This window comes from Lacerta agilis, chromosome 8 (genome assembly GCF_009819535.1).
Source record: "Lacerta agilis isolate rLacAgi1 chromosome 8, rLacAgi1.pri, whole genome shotgun sequence".
NCBI lineage: Eukaryota > Metazoa > Chordata > Lepidosauria > Squamata > Lacertidae > Lacerta > Lacerta agilis.
The window spans coordinates 30,922,498-30,942,903 of NC_046319.1; the positions used below are offsets into that span (position 1 = coordinate 30,922,498).

General features: G+C 46.9%; 1 protein-coding gene across 3 annotated transcripts in view; it reads left to right on the top strand.

Moving 5' to 3' along the window:
• Window positions 1-20,406, top strand: part of NKD1 (NKD inhibitor of WNT signaling pathway 1) — a 127,912-nt gene that overhangs the window by 54,434 nt on the left and 53,072 nt on the right. The window contains exon 2 of one of the 3 annotated variants that reach the window (XM_033156770.1): window positions 16,154-16,374. The exons of the other annotated variants lie outside the window; for them this stretch is intronic. Within the exon in view, the coding sequence (XP_033012661.1) occupies window positions 16,342-16,374 (33 nt within the window). The 5' untranslated portion in view covers window positions 16,154-16,341. The remainder of the gene's footprint in view (window positions 1-16,153; window positions 16,375-20,406) is intronic. 3 annotated transcript variants of the gene reach the window in all.

The window sequence follows — 20,406 nt, forward strand, 5'->3', positions numbered from 1 at the left end:
AGGCCACAGTCCAGAACTTTTATTTTAGGAATACAGTTACCGTCTTGCTTAAATAGGCCCAAGGTCCTTGTTGCCAGCAGCAGCTGGCTAGATGTTTCTGGGTACTCAGAACCTGGTTGTTGAAGATGTTGGACCTTCCCCTGTAGATTATGGTATTGAGAGGTTGTTGTTGTTGTTTGTTTAGATGTATGTGTTGCCTTTCATCTGATCTCAGGACAGTTCACAAGATGAAAGCACAAAATAAATGTGGGGTCTCTACTTTGCCACCATACTTAATAGCTACTGTAGTCTCAAACCAGTTAGGAGCTAAAAAGTTAAAAGCAGCACTTTGAGCCTCAAAACTAAGAGTAGCCAAAAATGTAACTGTAAGGCTCAAGGGGTTGTGAACTGAGCAGTTAAGCAGTTGGACTGAGGCAACTCACACTTCACGGCACTAGAAGAGGCTGCTTGTTGCCTTAAGATCAGCTGTGCTCTGTGACACCACCGCTGAAGGTGGTCAGAGGGCAGAACTACAGCAACCCACCCAGAATAAGAACATGAGAAGAGCTTGCTGGAGCAAACCAATGGCCCATCTACAGTATTCCAGTGTCTTGTTTTCACAGCGGCCAACCAGATGCCTGTGAGAAGCCCATTGGAAAAATAAGTATTGAACATAATAGTACTTTCTTCTGAGGTTTCCAGCAACCGGTATTCAGAAGCATTGCTGACTTCCAACTGTGAAGGCAGAGCATTGCCATCATGGCTAGTAGCCACTGACTGTCTTTCCCTCCACGAATTTATCTAAGGTTCTTTAAAAGCTGTCCAAGTTGGTGGCCATCACTGCTTTCTGTAGAAGCGAGTCCCACAGTTTAACTATGTGCTGTGTGAAGAAGTCCTTTATTTTATTTCGCCTGCAACTCCCAACATTCAGCTTCATTGAGTGTCCATGAGTTTTCTAGCATTACAAGAGACGGAGAAGAACTTTTCTCTGTCTACTTTCTCCATGCCATGCATAATGTTACAAACATCTGTCACATTGCCTCTCACTTGCCTTTTCTGTTAACTAAACACTCCCAAATGCTGGAACCTTTCCTCGCCAGGGAGTTACTCCATCCCCTCAGTGCTCAGGTTATGCAAGAGAGCCACTAGTTTTCTACCTGGCTCTATAAAGTTCCTGACTGGCCTGAATCCTTGGTCTGAGCAACTTGGTTCTCGGGCACAGTCGGAACTGCTTGTGGGCTGCCCACCCCTGACTCCCTGCACACCACCAGACCTGACACCTGGAGAAGAAGCCCTATTGTGTTGTCTGCGGACAGTTTGCCACCACCTTATTCCAGCCCTGGGTGTTCTTGCCACCTTCACTTTCTCTGTTTCTTTTCTCCTCCTGATTCTTTTTTTAATGTTGTCTTGACAAACATGAGGCTTTGCAGCTGCGGTTCCTCGCCTTTATTTGTTCTTAATAGGCATTTCTGAAAGTATTGTAGCTGCCCCTGTATTTAATGCAAAGGAGTATGCTGTTTGTTGTGAGTCCGGGTTCTGCAATAACAGACTGTGACGGCTCCTGCAGCGCTGCAAGATGAATAGTTTTGCTTTTGGAAAGGGCCGGATGACAAATGCAGGCAGTAATGCCTAGGAACAGAAGCAGAAGGCCTGGATAATGTCTGGGTGAATTAACAACAGGGGAGAAGAAATAATTACTACAGTTCTCCAGGTGTTGTATTTATTGTGCTAGCTAGCTTGGGATGCTGGGCAGGGGGAGTGGCAGTGAGTGTGAGGGTAGGGGTTCCAGAAGAAAAGAGGCAGGTGGAGAAGGGTTAAGCACTCCTTCCTACCTACTGATTTCCCCTTGTAAATTCTATCCTTTCCCTCCCACACCAAAAGGCGGGGAAATCTCTGTTGCAAATCTCCCTTGCAAATGCCACCCTCCTACCACGCCCCCTAGCTGGCTTTTGTATGGGAGAAATAATAAGTAGGAAGGGGTGCTTAACCCTTTTCCACCCGCCTCTTTCTGTTCACAGTCCCTGCCCCCTCTCATGTAGTGTCCTTAGTTTGCTAGTGCAGTCAGCAGTGCTCTAAGCTAGCTTTTGTGTTAGCAGCAAACTGGAAGTTGGAAATTCTGTGTTTATTGATGAACTGGTTGCTCCCTTCGAAATTCTTTCAGTTCTGTTACAGTACTTAATTTTAAACGTTCTTACTGGAACAGAGTTTGATAATGCAACCACTGGTGGTGCTATGTTTTTGAATGAGGGATGTGGAATACTAGTTTACATGTTCCATCCTACCTGGGGAGCCCCCTCATAAATTTGAGGCCAGTGGATCTGCCCAGTGTTGGCTCTAGGCTTTGGACAATTGGGGAAGGCAATTCATCGGACCTTCTCCCTTTTCACTGGCTGCTTCTTCTTGACATCATTGCCACTTTTTGCTTGCTTGCCATACACAGAGCCAATGGTGTGGCAGATAGTGGCATCTACTGCTCCACCTACATCAGCACTGTTGTCAAGGGTGTAGTGACAGGCAGGGGGAAAGCAGGTTGCAGTGGTGATGGGGGCTCTTGTCCAGGGGTGTATGGAGCAGGTCCAGGGGACTCTTGTTAGTGGGGGGGAGGGTGTCAGTCAGACTCCTGCTAGGGTCTGGTCTCTTGGAAGATGCCCAACAGTGCCAGTCCTGGGTCTGTTGCATACTTTGCTTTGTGCTGTTTTTTTGAGTGATGTTCAGAGGCTGCCTCTCAGGCAAACGAAATCCCTTCACGTCTCTTGGTTTCTTAGCACACACACCCCTCTCCAGGATAAACCAACCATTGTCTGTGGAGCACCACAGTTTCACCATTTCATTTTTCCCTGTTGAAGAGATGTGCTCTTCATCCCTGTCCCACTCCAGCATACTTTGGTGGTCATATACCATGCTAGTCCTTCTCAGAGTGGACCCATGAAGTCAATGGGCATAACTAGCTTTGGTTCATTAATTTCAGTGGATCTGCTTTGAAAAGGACTTACTGTAGATGGATGCAACCCTAGAATGCAGACTTGCTTGCACTCTGATAGGAAGCGCCAATCTGTGGGATATTCTGTTCAGCCTCTGGTTTCCTTTTCACCAAGGTTAGAGCACACCATTCTACAGGCAACTTAGTGGGGGAAATGAGGGGTACCCTTGCTTACCAGCAGTTTCGATGGGATTTCTAATCGAGCAAGCAGTGTATGCTGAACTTGGCTTGATGCTGCAGGAGACGCGATAATTTCAACCAGTGTGCCCTGGCACCCTGGGGTGCCTTGGATTATGGTCAGGAGTGCCGTGGACAACACTGGCCCCTGTCCCTCTTTCCTTCCCTCCCTCTCCTGATGCCCTTTTGTGTCTCTGCCTCCCAAAGGCTTGCACAGCTGTTTGTTACAGCAGCCTTGGTTATAAGCTGTGCAGGTGAATGGTGCCTCTGGAGCTGGCTGGGGGGGGGTGTGCTTCCCTGGCCCCTCTGGGGCAGTGTGAGAAGGCACCTCTCTTTGGGGAGGAGACCAGGGGCAGCAGCTGCAGCTGTCCAGAGGACTCCCAAGGAGAGGGGAGAGGAGAAGAGACTGAGGGAACACTCGACAAGGGAGGGTGTTTGAAAAAGGGTGAGAGGCTGTCAGCTCTGCAGGCAAGGGGTGACACAACTGGGCTCCTGAGCCCCACAGGGGTGCTGCAGAAAGAATGTAGTTGGTCAAGGAAGCCATGGACTCAAAAAGGTTGAAAATCTCTGTACTGCACTATAATGATCATTTTTCTGTATATTATATATGCATTGGTCCGCTGTCACAGTGGCGATGGATCACATATGCTCCATGGTGACGGAAGCATTGGAGGCAGGCAGGCAGGCAAGGCTTGCAGTGGTGGGACATGCAAGAGGTGGCGGGTGAGTGAACTACGCTTCTAGAGGGGTGGCGTGGTAGCATGGGTGAGTGAGTGGAAGGTGGAGCAAGCGGGGGCAGGTCAAGCAAGAGGGATGGCGCAGCGGTGGGGGTGGGAGTGGAGCAGCTGAGTGAGATGGACTTGCGGCAGTGGGGTCAGTTAAGGGAAGGAGTGGTGCAGATGAACTGTGGAAGTTCGATGAGTAAGGGGAGTGGGGCTTTGGCAAGGAGCAAGGCTTTGAGGAGGGAAGCTGGCAAGCAAGGCCAGCAGGGGAGTCAGCTTTCAATTGCTCAATATTTTTGCCTGTCTTTTTCCTAGCGGCAACGTCGAAGTACAATACTTATTTTCCCGTTTTAATCTAATCTATCTCAGATTCCCACCCTATCCATTGATGTGAAATCAGAATGTTTGCAAACATGTTAACATCTCTGAGGGAACCGGCTAGTAATAAAAAAGTTGGCAGGCACCTATGCACATAAACTGGCACATGCAACTATTATTTAAATATGTATTCTATTTATTTTATTTTTATTATTCTGGTGATACATATTATTTTGTTTGCCCATGTGAGAGAGACCACTCTAAGGATGGCAAAGGAAATGCAAGGAGGGTCCCTGAGGAAGAAAAGCCAAGGGACATAGGACCCAGAACTGTTGCTGGATTCTTCTCCTACCTGTTGAGTTACAGATGGTTTTCTTCAGCAGTGGTGTTTCAAGAGCGAAACAGGGCTTACTAGTTTTAGCAGAAATTTTGGAGGCTGCCTTAGGGGATGATGGGTTTGTTGTTGCATGCACTTTGTGTTTCTTCTGTGATCCTTTTGGGCTACTATACCGCACCTTGTATAAGTTACCATAAGCTCAGAAGCCTCCAGAAGACTGTAGCAGCTTCTGCGACCAATAGCTACAGGTCCTTGCAGATAGTCCTCCTTTCAATACTGTCACCCTGTGCTGCTTGCTCACTTGTCTTCCAGCAGTGCTGGCTTCTTCTGGTAGAAGAAAGGAATAAGGAAGTTGCTGGAACTTTATTTCTCTAATGTTAGTAGATCCCAGGCCCTATAACAGAATGCGTAAGTGAGCAGAGGTGGCAGGCAGTGGCGCTCAGCGAGTTGAAAGAAGGCACTCACTACAGTTACCTATTCATGTTGATTCTGACAACTGCCACTGCAGTCACCAGGATGCTTCCAAATAGGCGGTGGAGAGTTCACACTGCTGCATGAACCAGATCTAGGGTTCTTAATGTTATGGATTATAATAAAATCATTTTTGTTTCAGTTATACTGTATTTGCTGTTTGATTGGGATCTGCTTTAATTCTGAAGAGAGAGTACAGAAATGCATGGTATTGAGTACGTACATAATTGCACTTTGGAGAAAAGAATTACAATTACAGTATTGATATGTTGCAGTAGTCTCCCCCCCCCCAATTGAAAATATTTGCCTATTCAATGCATGCTTATTTACCTGGGGGTAAGTCCCTCTGTACTCTGTAGAACTTGCTTCTGAGTAAATGCGAATAAGATTGGGCTGCAAACCTTTTAAAAGCATTAGCTAACTGAATAGCCACAGGGACATCATGTTTATTTAACACTGTTAATTGTTCTTCTGCTTTAATAGTTAATTATAGAATTAATTGTCTAAGGCCGTGGTATCATTGACTGATCTAACCCCTATGGAATTTGATAGGAAATGTAATCATCCTTAACTATGAATTAGAATCTTCCCTTTCTGGCTTCAACCTCTTACCCTGTTTCCCCTTTTTAATATTATGAATCTGGCCAGTGCCTGATTTACAGCTGGGTCTTCTACTCCTTGCCTCAAACAAGGGAAGCCTGTTCAAACTTTCTGTGGGTGGGGAGCAGCCTTTTCTTTTGGTCTTGTTACAGCAAACACAGACATCTCCTGGCAGCAGTTACTGCATCAGGTTGCAGCAAGGGAGAAGGGATGCAGGGCCACTCCGTCAGCAACTTTTTGGCACCTCCTTTTCTCGAACTTTTCTACCCTTCCCCAGCTGGTTAGTAGAAGAATTTGCAGCTAAGACCTTGAACCTGAGTTTGTGTGTTTCCTCCTCCATTCCAGTGCATTTTCCTTTTGTGCTGTGTTCTTTTTAGATTACAAGCCTAAGGGCAAGGGCTTTCTTTTTTTTTTTTTTGCTAGTAAGTTATTCTCAGATACTTTTATTGTGCCTTAATGACTAACCAGTTTATTCCATTTAGTTTTTACCAGCACAATATGGAAACTTGCCACCATGTACTGTCAGAAACCATTTGGATGCTTCTGAAATACCAGTTCCTGGAAACCACAGGAAGGGGGAGAGTGCTCTTGTGCTTGGGTCTTGCTTGTGGGTTTCCCACAGGCATCCGGTTCGCCACTGTGGGGACAGGATGCTGGACTAGAGGGACCATTGGCCCGACACAGCCAGGCTCTTGCATTCTTATGTTAAACTGTCTGGAGGGGCTTTAAAGGATGTGTTTGTTTTATATTAAAGACAAAGCCCAAGTCCTACAATGGGAGAGTTTTTTTCTCCTGTGCCAACTTCTGTTCTTGAGGGACCTGCATAGTGTGTGTTTCTGCTGTGCCAGGGCAGTAACTTCTTTGCTGAATGGAGCTCCCTCAACCTCTTCTGCTGTTTCTTTTTTTTTGGGGGGGGGGGAGAGTCTAGGCTTGCAAGCAGCACTGGCATGCCCACAACACCTGCCAGATTTGCATATCATTCTCTCTTGGCTCAAGCCTGCACTGTGGAGTTGGCACAGGAACTGTGGAGAAGCAGGGTTAGTGTTTTGATTGCACGCCAGAGCTAGATACTGAAATAGGCAGCGGGACCGGATCCAATAATTGTTGGCCTCGGATCAATGAAAACTGTCGTTAGGCCAGTAAATCGTGTGGTATGTAGGCTTAGTTCTATATATCATCTTCAGGCTGGTGTCACCCTGACTCCAGTACGAGAACATTATCAACATATCATCAAGTCTGCCAGGAGCTCTTTTCTTACTTTTTGCCCCTTTGATTTGCATCCGCTCTCTTCTTAAATTTCACATAGGTCAGTTTTGACAGCTTGCTGGAGGAGCAGCATTCCAGGGGGACGGGGGTGGGGAGTGGACTGTTTCCCTCTCCTTCCCTCTTAAGTTTGAAACAGATCCATCTGGGGCAAGAGGAGGAGACTTAATTTAGCACCAAACGGCCATGTTTGAACTTGAGGGGCCATAGTGTCACGACGCCAAAGAGTGTGGGCTGGAGGCAGGGGTTCAGGAAATTCACCCAGGAGAGGGGACCACTGGTTTATGGGGTTTGCAAAGCAGGAGGCAGGGAAAAGGGAGGAGGCAGGGCAGTCCAAGATGGAAGAAGGCGCTTTAGGTGTAGCAGAAGATTAGGGGGCTGTTCAGCTGACAGAAGTCTCAGGTTATGGGTTAACAACGCATCAGAAGAGGTGATATAAGCTGACAGTGGGGTCTCCCCGTTGCTGAAACTGTTTCATAGCTCCTAGACCTCTGGGCAGTTGCCTAGAGGCTAGGGGTGTGTGTGTGTGTGTGTGTGTTTATCCAGAGCACCGTGGAAGCTGCTGTAAGCGCTTTATTGTCAATAAGGAGTTAACTATCAGAAATGTGCCTTCCTTTGATAGGGAGGGCCAGGAAAACCTAGTTAATTCATATGTTCTGGCATCTTCTGAGACTCGCTGTGTGGGATGACATCATTGCATGGTACATTTTTCCACTCATGGTTCATGTCACTGGCTGCCACAGGCTTGGACAAGGGAACTCAAAGGTCATGCTATGTCATGCAACAGGGAGAACCAGTGTGGTGTAACGGTTAGAGTGCTGGGCTAGGACCTTGGAGACCCAGGTTCAAATCCCCACTCCGCCATGAATCCCATGTGGTGATCTTAGGCCCCTCTCTGTCTCTGTGTCTCTGTCTGCCCTACCTCATTGTGCTGTTTTGAAGATAAAGTGGAGAGGGGGGAGAAGTGTGTATGCTGCCTTGAGCTCTTGAGAAAAGGTGGAATATAAACAAACATTTTTTGCTGTGGTCCAGGGGCAGCCAAACTGATGCCCTCCAGAGAGACATGGTCCGTAGGGATTCCTACCACCCAGAAGGGGTGACAGCCCAAGCAAGGAGAGGCCAGGTTACTTAGGATGGCAGGGCTGGAGTCAGCACCTAGAAAGGAGATCAAGGTGTAATAAGTTCAGGACCATGGATAGTGCAGTGAGGTCAAACGCCCAAGTTGTCTCATTGAGGGCCTGGAGCCTCTGCCTGAGGTTTATAGCAGGGCTTGGTAGTCCTTGACTGGAGGCTTCACCGCCTGAGTGCTGCCTCCTGGTCTGTTAAAGGGTCAGTAGCCTTTCCTGCAGCCATTGACTCCTTTGTAGTTATTGGGTTCTCAGCTGTGGGTATCTCTCCTCAAAGTATTCTTATTCTCACTTCATTTATGAATCTCTTCCTACAAAGCATCTCAAATTGATGTTCCATGCAGATGTTGAATGCCAATGAGGACAGGAAAATAGTGGCCACCCCATAGAGCCTGTTCGAGAAGGGTACTGTGGTGAATGGTATCAACATCTGGTGAGAGATCAAGTAAGAACAACAGAGTCTCACCCCACCCCCCCACCCCGGTCCTCTCCTGAGTTCTTGTGGAGACGGTGGACTCACCATCTGAAACTGGTGTCAGAGATGTCTTCTCTGCTACCCACTGACCCACATGGAGAGGACCACAGAGTAGATCCATCTTATTAGAGTTGTGGTTGCTGAAGGACTCAAAAGAAATCCAGGTCAGGGACCATGGCACCAGTGTTGTTGAACTCCAACTCCCATCAACCCAAGCCAGCATGGCCAAAGGTCAGGGATGAAGGAAGTTGTAGTTGGTGGACCCTGCATTTTCTGCCTCTATGCAAGACAACCTGAGGAAGAAGAGAGGAAACTGGGCAAGCGGCTGCCATTTTCAGTGCTTGCCATCACACCTGGCCTTTCCTGACAACCTCTGGTATGTTCTTTAGCACAGTGTTTTTCAACCTTTTTTGGGCAAAGGCACACTTGTTTCATGAAAAAAATCACGAGGCACACCAACATTAGAAAATGTTAAAAAATTTAACTCTGTGCCTATATTGACTATACATAAAGTAATTTTCCCACGGCACACCAGGCAACATCTCGCGGCACACTAGTGTGCCGCGGAACAGTGGTTGAAAAACACTGCTTTAGCAAAGTCTACCAGCAGTTAAAGCCTTTTACTACAGAGGTTTTGCTACAGAGAGGCAAAAGTTTCTGGTCAATGCTAACGTTTTTAAAAACAAACACAACCCTCTCCAAAGTGTAGGCTTCTGTGGAGATCCCTCACTTGCCAAATCCCCATGTTTTAAATAAAAGCTTGTATTGCAGTTACATGACCGCAGAAAGCATTTCAAACCAGTAAACCACTTAATCAGAATGGAACTGTGTGAACTGCAAAAACTGACAAGCCAGCATGAGGTTGTTTGTTTGTTCCTTTTAACACACACACACACACACAATTAATTAATTAATTAATTAATTAATTATAGCACAATCCTCGTGATCTGTTTTCTGCTTGAGCCAAACTACCACAAGCCTACTCAAGTTGGTGAGAGGAGACCCTAAACCGGGAAAGGGGGTGGTGGGAAACCTCAGGCTGAGAGCCAAATGCTGCCCTCTGATCATCTGTGTCTGGCTCTCTAGACTTTGCTTAGGCCGCACTCCTCGTTGGCCCTGCTTTGCACCACAAGTGTTTTCAACTGGCTAGATTGTTTATTTGAACTGAAAGATCACCTCTCGCTTGCCTGCGTGCAGGATACAGAGGTGTGTGTGCAGAAAACAGCTGTACAAATGTAAAAATAATGCTTGTTGCTCCACCCACTTTTGTCCCAGCCACCACTAGCATGCAGCCCTTGAAAGGATAAAGGTAAAGGTAAAGGACCCCTGACAGTTAAGTCCAGTCGCGAACAACTCTGGGGTTGTGCCGTTCATCTCGCTTTACTGGCCGAGGGAGCCGACGCTTGTCCGCAGACAGTTTTTCTGGGTCATGTGGCCAGCATGACTCAGCTGCTTCTGGCAAAACCAGAGCAGCACACAGAAATGCCGTTTACCTTCCTGCCGAAGTGGTACCTATTTATCTACTTGTACTTTGACATGCTTTCGAACTGCTAGGTTGGCAGGAGCAGGGACCGGGCAACGGGAGCTCACCCCGTCGCAGGGATTCGAACCACTGACCTTCTGATTGGCAAGCTCAGTGGTTTAGACCACAGCACCACCCAGAGGGAAATGTGGCCCTTGGAGTAAAATATTGTCTTCTACATTGGGCATAGTCTGTTGTGTTCTTCCCCTGAGCTGAAGGCCAGCTGCCATGTTGAGTTCAATGGAGAAGGTTGGCTGAACAGAAGAGGTGGATGAAGGACAAGTCAAAGGGCACCAACTAGGGGCCTATGACGCAGGAACCTTGCTTAAATCTTGGCAGATGGTGGCCATGCAGTCTATACTTAAATACCTCCAGCAGAGAGAGGGGAGCAGAAAGAGGGAGACTGCCACCCTGTGAAGCAGTCAAGCAGCTTCTGCCATTAGGAAGGTTTCTCTTAAAAGTTTGGCTGAAATCTGCTTCCTTGCAATTTCCGCCCCTTAGTTCTAGGCCAATCTTCTGGAGCAGCAGAGAAACAGGTCTCCTCCATATAAAGAATAAGATTCCCCATTGGCTCATCCCTTGGAAGGAATGTTTGGTAAATTTATCGTAGTAGTGGGGCAAAATAAGGAATCTCCCTTGTACACAACTGCAGCGTCCCAGATCATAGTGCTTACTTCTAATGGATGCCTCATTCATATTTGCTTTGAAGTCATACCTACAACTTGTTGCCTGTGTCTCTTTGACTGTAGATTGATGACTCCGGTTTACCTAAAAATTCTCTCTCTCTCTCTCTCTCTCTCTCTCGCACACTCACACTCACACACTAAAATGGAAAGTTTCCACCACTCTCTTTTGGCTGTGAGACAAAGTACAGGTCCCCAAAGCAGAAACAAGGAGAGAAAACGCTTGACATTCTCTGGACTCGTAGACAGAGGGCAAAGTGAGTGCTTGTCCAATCTGTTGAGCGCTTAATGACGTTCATTAGCCTAATACACAGCAGGCAGAAGTGCCCTCGTGCCTTTGATCACTCAAGTGGTCCTTCCAGTTAAGACTTTGGGAGCCAAAAACAGGCTCTTTCATCACAGGGGCTTTTCCCTGGCTTCTGTACTGATCAGAGGCACAGATGCCCATCGCTATGGAGAGAGAGAAAAGGAGGGGGATGTTCTGGTCCATGAGTTGTTTTAACCAACTGAGCTTATATAGGTGGTTGATTCAGGGCAATGATTTTCAATCCACATCTCCACCCCCCACCCCCCATCATTAGGTATAGGTATAATTTTATTTTTATTAAACATTTCCATCCTCATGGTGCAGAAACACCAGGGCATCTTGCACTGTTTAAAATAACAATATAATAAAAAGCAGTAGAAAACAGTCAGCCAAGGATGCCAGGATCAGCAGTGAAAGCCTAATATAATGCAATTTCTGCCACACACAGGAAAAGCTTGCAGAAATAAACTTTCAGGATGTTTGCCAGAGTTTCCTAGCTCACTGTCTGAAGGTGTATCTTCAGTATAATTTATGGAAATAATTTGTTCTGGATTAGTATACTCCTTAATGCTCTTCAACAACCCTACTTGCAGTTTATGGGTGCCGTGAGCACCCTGTGACTATTTAGCAGCTATTCATAGGGAATCAGTGAAAAATACAGTGTCATTGTATGGTTTAGTCACCAGGTGGCACTGAACTTAATCGTATGTGGGTAGAGTCAGACGCAGACGGCCACCATTTCCCCTCCCAATAAGCCCTTTTCTAACAATGCTATATTATAACATTGTGTCGTTTTGCAGGTTGGCCGCCATGAGAAGCCCCACTGGTAAGGCTTCCCCTTTCACTCCCATCCATCCTGCAGTGACCTCCCAGTTTTCTTGTCTAGCCTACAAATGGGGTGGCAAAATAAGAGGCACAAGTTTAGGTTAGCCGTAGTTTCACAGCCGGTTGGTTCCAGAATTTTTGGGACACAGATTTGCGTAAAGCTTGCAATTTGCTAATTTATATGTACAAATGCGAATTTAGAAATCATTGCTACAGTTTACACAGGACCTGACAGCCCTTTGAATAGTGGGTGCCTTCAAAGAGATGGCTGTTTTTTGTAAAATAGGACACATAGCCACTCTAGAGGATGGGAAGGCTGGACATTTGTTAAGGCTCCAAGACCAGCAGAGATCCTGCCACCCTAACATGGTTGCCATTTCCATGTTTGCAACCTAAGAATTCTCAGCCTGTTCCAGGTCATGATCCCCCACCGAAAGTGCTGTGCCCAAGAGCTCGCCTTAAAAGCCAGCACTGCATATTTGTTCAGAGCCAGCCTTTACACACCAGGTGCCTTTCAGAAGTTTTGGACTACAATTCCTATTGGCCCCAGCCAGCTTCCTAGGGGCATCTGGTTGGCCGCTATGAGAACAGGATCCTGGACTACATGGGCCATTGGCCTGGTCCAGAAAGGCTCTTCTTACATTTTATGGGAACTGCATTCTAAAAAATAAGGAGCCAGGGGTAATCAACATAGCATCTTCCAGAAGTTGTTGGACTCCAACCCCCATCATCCTTGGCCAGCGCAGCACAATGGAAAGGGATGGTAGGAGTTGTAGCCCAACAGCACCAGGAGGGTACCACATTGGCTGCTCCTCATGATCTGCAAGGGCTGTAGCTCAGGTACATCTACCCTGCATGCAGAAGGTACCATGTTCAATCCCTAGCCTCTCTAGGTAGAGCTGGGAGAGTTTCCTGCTTAAAACCAGGGAGAGCTGCTGCCAGTCGGTATAGACAATACTGAGATAGATAGACCAGTGGTCTAACTCAGATAGCTGCCTTATATTAAGTCCTTACGGATGTTGCCAGGTTGGCAAAAGCTGTTCTAAGCATTGATCACACCCATCTTCCAGTTCTGGTTGATCCTTTCCAGGTTTCATATCCAAGGAAATTAGTTTCCCTTTCTTTCCACTTTGCGCCCTACTTATTTTGTTTTACTTTTTGTGGCTGTCCTCCTCCCTCCCACCTCCTTTCATCAACTTGATTGATCCTCTCGCCTTCCCCTGCCCCCTCCAAGCCCCTCCTCAATTCTGCACATTGCTGGCTGCATATAGAACCCCCTGCTTAGCTTTAGCTGAGAGAAAATCAACTGCTCACAATTTCCCTCTGACAGCTCATACGAGAGCAAACATTTCCGAAGAGCTGAGAGTGTAGAAATTCAATCAGCGGCAGGAGAAGTAGACGAAGAAGAGGGGGGGAAACCCTACTGTGTTGCTCAGCTTTGCTTAGTGCTACAGCTCCCTGCTGGGCAGCAAAGCAATCCAGTTACAATAAATCCTTAAGAGCGAAGTCATTTGGGTAAAAGGAAAAACAAAAGCTGGTTTATACAAACTGATTGAAGTCAGGCCCTACCTCCCCTCCCCAACTTCCCAATGAAAAAGGGAGTCAAGGCGCTGACTTCCTTGATAATTTAAAGAGGAGATTGGCTCCTTTCATCTTCCTTTAAGGGCGGGGCTCTTAATGTTGTGTTTGTTCAGGAACGTGAAGACTTTTCAAGTGAAGTTAAATGTCGCCACTTTGATGTCGGGAAGTGTTGTTGGCGCTCGCTTGCATTTAGGGAAGCGATGAGTAGGAACAGCGTGTCTCAAACTTCATGAAATTTGCACTGCGGCCGCTAAAACTTTCTTCCCATTGTCTCCTTCTGTTCTATCCTAAGTGGAAGAATCTCATTGGAAATACCTGTTTGGCTCCTCCAGTTGCCTCTCTTCTTGCCCTCGTGCCTCCAGTGTGCCAGCCTCTTTCCATGCTTAGCACCCTCATTATCTTTTGGCTTTTTGCTGTGCTGCTGCCATCCAGAGCATTGGCTACGTAGCAATGCCCATATCTCAGTGGCAGGGCATTTGCTTCGCATGTGGGGCCCCCATGTTCCATTCCCAGCATCTCCCAACTAGGCTTAGGAATATCCCTCTCTGAAACCCTGGAGCACCATTGTCTGTCAGCATAGACCAGCCTTCTCCAATCAGGTGGACCTCTAGATGCTTTAGGCCAGGGATAGGCAACTTCGGCCCTCCAGATGTTTTGGGACTACAACTCCCATGATCCCTAGCTAACAGGACCAGTGGTGAGAATTGTAGTCCCAACATCTGGAGGGCCGGGGTTGCCTATGCCTGCTTTTGACCATTGCTGTCCAAAAGGTAGGAGGATTCTCCTTATATACAAAACCCAGCAAATTTGAAAAGCAAGCACCATGTGTTGTGGTGCTTGAAATATTTTAAATCGCCTGAAGGAAAGTCCATTTTTTTATTCTCCTCATCCTCAGTTCTGAGAAACAATACTGCATCTTCAGCTCTTCTGAGGAGAGGAGAGTGATGTGTGTTCCTCAACAAAAGTGACACTTTATAATTAAAGGATTTTTAGTCACTTTGTTAACCGATCAGTTGAATTTGAATAAAATATGCACGGACGTGGCCAGACCTTTTTATTTTTAGAGCTTTTTGAGGAGGTACTGAACGAAATGTATCCTGGCTTGGAGCTGAATAAATAAAAGCAGGTGTTCTTTGGTAGAAGGAATGGGTGCTTTTTCGTAGCATGGCCCCTATGTATAATTACAAAGGGGGGGGGGGAGCTGGAAAAGCAAGCATGTCCTCAACTCACTGCCTCACTGATAAAAACTGTTATCCACCAATTAATCAACTGTAGCTTGGTTGATTAATCTGTTCAACCAGCTAAAGGTTGAAGCCCTTTGAGACACGCACACAAATTCACCAAAAAGAACAGGAGAACTTGGTATGGATATTTGCTGGATGGTTGATGTAATGAATATATATCTTCACATAACAGTTTCCCTGTTTGTAATTGTGATTGCAATTGGTTGACAGTTTCCAGTCACAGGATTATTTCCAAAGTGAGCCCCACTCAAAAAACAAGCAATAAATTATCAATTCAAAGAACAAGCAGTTTTAAAAAAAAGACTTTGCAACCTGAGAAAAGAGAGAATGCATGTACTTTTGTAAACTAAGAAAATCCTTAATAAAAAAAAACAAGCATTAAATAGCAAAATGCTATTTCTGAAAGGATTATATTCCACATTCAGAAACGTTATATTACTTGATGTCAACCTTTTATGAAAATGGATGTCCTGATGTCACATGAGAAGAAAGCACTTTGTCACTTAAGACAATTTTATTTGTTGTGGTTGTTAAATTGATTAACTACCCTTCACCAGCAGGCCTCAGGGCATGTTTCCACAATTTAAAATTCAATATTAAAACAAATATTGACAAAAAAATTGAAAAATACACAGGAATATATGGAGAGTCCTGAAAATGTCAAGATAATGCTTCCCTCTTAGGCAAGGAGCAAACTCATCAAAGGGAAGAAAATCCAGAAAGGGGTGTGCTTATAACCACACTTTGGGGAACATTGATCTAAAGCAAGGATGGGGAACCTTGTAGCCTCTTTGATGTTGCTAGACCACAACTCCCGTTATCTACCACACCATTGACCATGCTGACTGGGGCTGATGAGAGTTGAGTATCTGATTGGCTGAAAATTTTCCTATCTCATACCTAATGTATCAAATAACGCCCCATATTTCCATAATCGGACCATAAATTTCCGAGCAGTGGTTCGTGGTGGTAGTGGACTTAGTATGAGATTATTCCTGCTTTTTGATGCTCCTATGTCATTCTTCACTCAAAATGACAGTTGAAAAAGTCATCAACAAGTGTGGAGAAGTGGCCCTGTTACCGCTTAGAATGGATGAACTTTACTTATTGACTTGGCAGTTGTTGTTGACCTGATTTCTTATTAGATACTTTGAAATTTCCGTGACATTTATTGTAAAAAAAGGCACCGAATACATTTCGATGTCTGAAATTTCAACCCAGGAAGCTTGTTCCGCCTCCTCAACTTTAAACAGGAGTATTTGTGGACTGGGCAGAGAGAAAGAGGGTTGGTACAGCTGCTACAAGTTGGTGAGATATTAAGATCTGTTGATAGACAGGTTATATGGAATAGCCTTTAGATGCCTTTTGCCCACTTGTTCCTTTGACCACCACTCTTCCCGCTATGGCCTTAATGGCTAAGATGGATGCTTTGTGCTTGTGGAGAGGCATCAGTGGGGCAGAGCTTGGGCTGTAATTAATTTTCTCTCTTTCCTGCCTCCCCCAACACTTTTATTTGGGTCTTTTATATCTGTACAAATATAGGACAGGCGCCAAGTCTGAAGGATGCTGCTGATCGAGGTGGTGCGAGATGCAGAACCCTACTGTTTCAAACTCTGTGATCAGAGATGTCTTGATCTTGCAGACCTCGCACAGGCAAGCCTCCCACCGATTTCAAGGGCAGATTGGCCAGCATCTGAACAGGAAGAAAAGGATGAAAGTTCTGCCCGGCCATGCAGTTTGATACCCCCCACTGGGAAACTGATGTAATCTTTATTTTTCTTCTCCCCACCCCCTAAAGCCCTGTCAGCAGCTCTTGGTGATTCCTGGGACTGGTTTTGGACCAAACAGAAAAGCAGACTGCTGCTGTCCATTTTTCAAAAGCACCGGCATTCTCTGCAAGTCTTACTTTAGTTCTATTATATTTTTGTTACTAGGAACACAACCCCACAAGTTTTAGCTGTTGTTGGCCTTTGTTTGGGGCTGCAGTCACCCTGACATTTCCTGTCTTCTTTGGCCACATGCAGAGGACTTAGAGAAGTGGATTGGAAAAGGGCTGGGAGATGCTCAGAAGTGGCAAGAACCTTTCTTCCAAGTGCCTCAAAACTCTCTACAAGGAGAGAGAACAATTCACAGAGTTGGAGTGAGTATTGCAGGCCATCGACTCCAACAGTAGGAAGTGCCATAACATAGTGACAGAGCACCAGCCTTGCATCCAGAAGGTTGCAGGTTCAATCCCTGGCATCTCCAGGTAGTGCTGGGAGAAATTTTCTGCCTGAAATGCTTGGAGAGTGACTGCCAGCCAGTGTACACAGTGCTGAGGTAGATAGGCCAATGATCTGACTCAATATAAAGCGGCTCTCTATGTCTGAATGCACCTTTTGATAGAGGCAATCCTTTGTGCATTTACTCAGAAGTGAGTCCTATTGTGTTCAGTGTGGCTTACTCCCAGTTAAGTAACAGAACAAAAGTGAACCTTTAAATGGCGTAATTAAATTACTGAGGGGGTGAAGAGAGAGATTTTGAGAGCTACGTTCTGCGAGGCACATACTTAACCTATCTTAACACAGATTACTTTCTTCTTAACAGTCTTTAACCACTGTTAGGCAGTGAAGATTTTGTCAACTCTCATGCAATTTGTGTCTTTCTCAGCGGATCGCAAGTATGAAACCCAAGTGCATAGTTTTAATTACAGGTTAATTAACTTGGAATATGAGTTAAAAAAATTCCTTCCAGTAGCGCCTTAGAGACCAACTAAGTTTGTTATTGTTATGAGCTTTCGTGTGCATGAAGAAGTGTGCATGCACACAAAAGCTCATACCAATAACAAACTTAGTTGGTTTCTAAGGTGCTACTGGAAGGATTTTTTTTATTTTGTTTCGACTATGGCAGACCAGCACGGCTACCTACCTGTAACTTAGGAATGTGAGTGGTAGTATAGTGTGTGTGTGTGTGGTGCAGAGCTTTACATGGATGGCAGGGTGGGCCCAGGGCAGGCAAGGTGAGGTGGCAAGGTCCACAGGAGCAGCAGATCCAGCCTCCAATGAATCCAGCCTCGCCCTCTTCTGCTTCCATGGTGGCAGCAGCAACTGTGGTGTGCTCCTTGGAGACTGGATCTGCCACCTCCTTGGCAGCCCCCACTTAATGCCACCTCTGCAGCAGCCTCTTGGTGAATAGGAGGCATTGTTGGTCTCCTCCCTCCCTTGTTACCGATATAAGTCTTTACTCACCCATTCTTCCCTGACTGAGGGGGGAGCCTTTTGTGGTACTGCTCAGGTGCTGGCCCTGATGGATGGTGTGAAAGTAGCCAGACTCCCAACAATATATGGAGGGCCACTGGTTCCCCACCCTGATGGTAAGGGTAAAGCATATGCATCTATTTACTTACAGGGGTTATATTCTGTGCAAACATTTGGCCTTTCTCCTCGCTCTCCACCCCAGTACCTCACATGTTCCCTGAACTACATAAATTCTTGGAATATATTAGTTGTAATGAGTTTTGTGGGCATGGTTTCCCCCCTCCCCTTCTTCTTTGAAACTTCATGGCATTAACATCTGTTAGCTTTTAAGAGAGCAGAGATGCAGAAAACAGGGCTGGTGGTGGAGAGGGAACCGGGGTGGAGAGCAGGAGCAAAGATATTAAATTCTCTAGTAGGAAGTCTTGGTTTCAAAGTCTGAGGGTGGGGAGTTGGGATCGGCTAAACTTTTTTTGTGTTTTAATGTGGTTCCTTTTAAGCAAATGCAGATAGCAGACCAGCCCTTGTATTGAAAAGCTGTGTGTGTGTGTGTGTGTGTGTGTGTGCGCGCGCGTGCGTGCGCGCGCACGCATGCTGAATTGCTAGCTTGAAAGAACTTTGGAGAATCTTTTAAGAGGAAGCCTGACACAATGCAGTTGCTCCAGGAATGCTCTAGCAGAAATAAAGAGTTCCTTAATTTTGAAGGAGGCCAGCTGAAATGGGTCGTTTCGAACAAGAGAGCTTCTATAGCACACCCTGTGTTGTTTAGGCATTCATACATGGAAGTTTTAACACAACTGAACATCTTGACCAGGGCTGCCTCCAAGTCTGCTGGAGCCCTCTGTGTCCCTCCAGTGGGCCATCATGCTGGAATTTCACTGTTGGTCTCCTCCTCCTCCTCCTCCTCCTCCTCCTCCTCCTCCTCCTGGTAGCCATGGTCTATCTTGCCAGACTTTCCCACTGGCTTTTCTCCTCTGACTGGCATTCGACAGCTGCCATTTTAATTTCCACAGTTACTCTGGTGAAGCTGAATGCTGGAAGATTCAGAACAGATAAAAGAAAGTACTTCCTCATTCATGGCATAGTTAAACCCTGGAACTCACTCTCTCAGGAGGCAATGAATAGAATAGAATAGAATAGAATAGAATAGAATAATAATTTATTGGCCAAGTACATTTTTCAATATACTCGGAATTTGCTTTGGCTACATTACAATGTAAATTTACAGAGCAAGAGCTGAGGCTGCCCTTCTCGGCGCCTCTTAAGCTGTGTTGGTGAGCGTAGGCCCGCCTCCTAGGCCCGATGGAGTTGGCCAGAGGAGGGAGCGGTCTTCCCACTCACAGCAGCAGCAACAGCAGCAATGTTCCGGAGGCTTCTCTGGAGCCTCTTAAGCTGTGGCGGTTGAGTGTAGGCCCGCCTCCTAGGCCCGATGGAGTTGGCCAGAGGAGGGAGCGGTCTTCCCACTCACAGCAGCAGCAACAGCAGCAATGTTCCGGAGGCTTCTCTGGAGCCTCTTAAGCTGTGGCGGTTGAGTGTAGGCCCGCCTCCTAGGCCCGATGGAGTTGGCCAGAGGAGGGAGCGGTCTTCCCACTCACAGCAGCAGCAACAGCAGCAATGTTCCGGAGGCTTCTCTGGAGCCTCTTAAGCTGTGGCGGTTGAGTGTAGGCCCGCCTCCTAGGCCCGATGGAGTTGGCCAGAGGAGGGAGCGGTCTTCCCACTCACAGCAACAGCAACAGCAGCAATGTTCCGGAGGCTTCTCTGGAGCCTCTTAAGCTGTGGCGGTTGAGTGTAGGCCCGCCTCCTAGGCCCGATGGAGTTGGCCAGAGGAGGGAGCGGTCTTCCCACTCACAGCAGCAGCAACAGCAGCAATGTTCCGGAGGCTTCTCTGGAGCCTCTTAAGCTGTGGCGGTTGAGTGTAGGCCCGCCTCCTAGGCCCGATGGAGTTGGCCAGAGGAGGGAGCGGTCTTCCCACTCACAGCAGCAGCAACAGCAGCAATGTTCCGGAGGCTTCTCTGGAGCCTCTTAAGCTGTGGCGGTTGAGTGTAGGCCCGCCTCCTAGGCCCGATGGAGTTGGCCAGAGGAGGGAGCGGTCTTCCCACTCACAGCAGCAGCAACAGCAGCAATGTTCCGGAGGCTTCTCTGGAGCCTCTTAAGCTGTGGCGGTTGAGTGTAGGCCCGCCTCCTAGGCCCGATGGAGTTGGCCAGAGGAGGGAGCGGTCTTCCCACTCACAGCAGCAGCAACAGCAGCAATGTTCCGGAGGCTTCTCTGGAGCCTCTTAAGCTGTGGCGGTTGAGTGTAGGCCCGCCTCCTAGGCCCGATGGAGTTGGCCAGAGGAGGGAGCGGTCTTCCCACTCACAGCAGCAGCAACAGCAGCAACATATGATGGTTGCCAACTTCGATGGCTTTAGAAGAGGACTGGGCAAAACCATGGAGGAGAGGGCTATCAATGGCTACTAGAGCCATGATGCTTGCTCTATGTTAGACCTCCACGGTCAGAGGCAGTAATGCTTCTAAATACCATTTGCTAGGAATTGCAGGGGAGGAGAGTGCTCTTTTGCTCT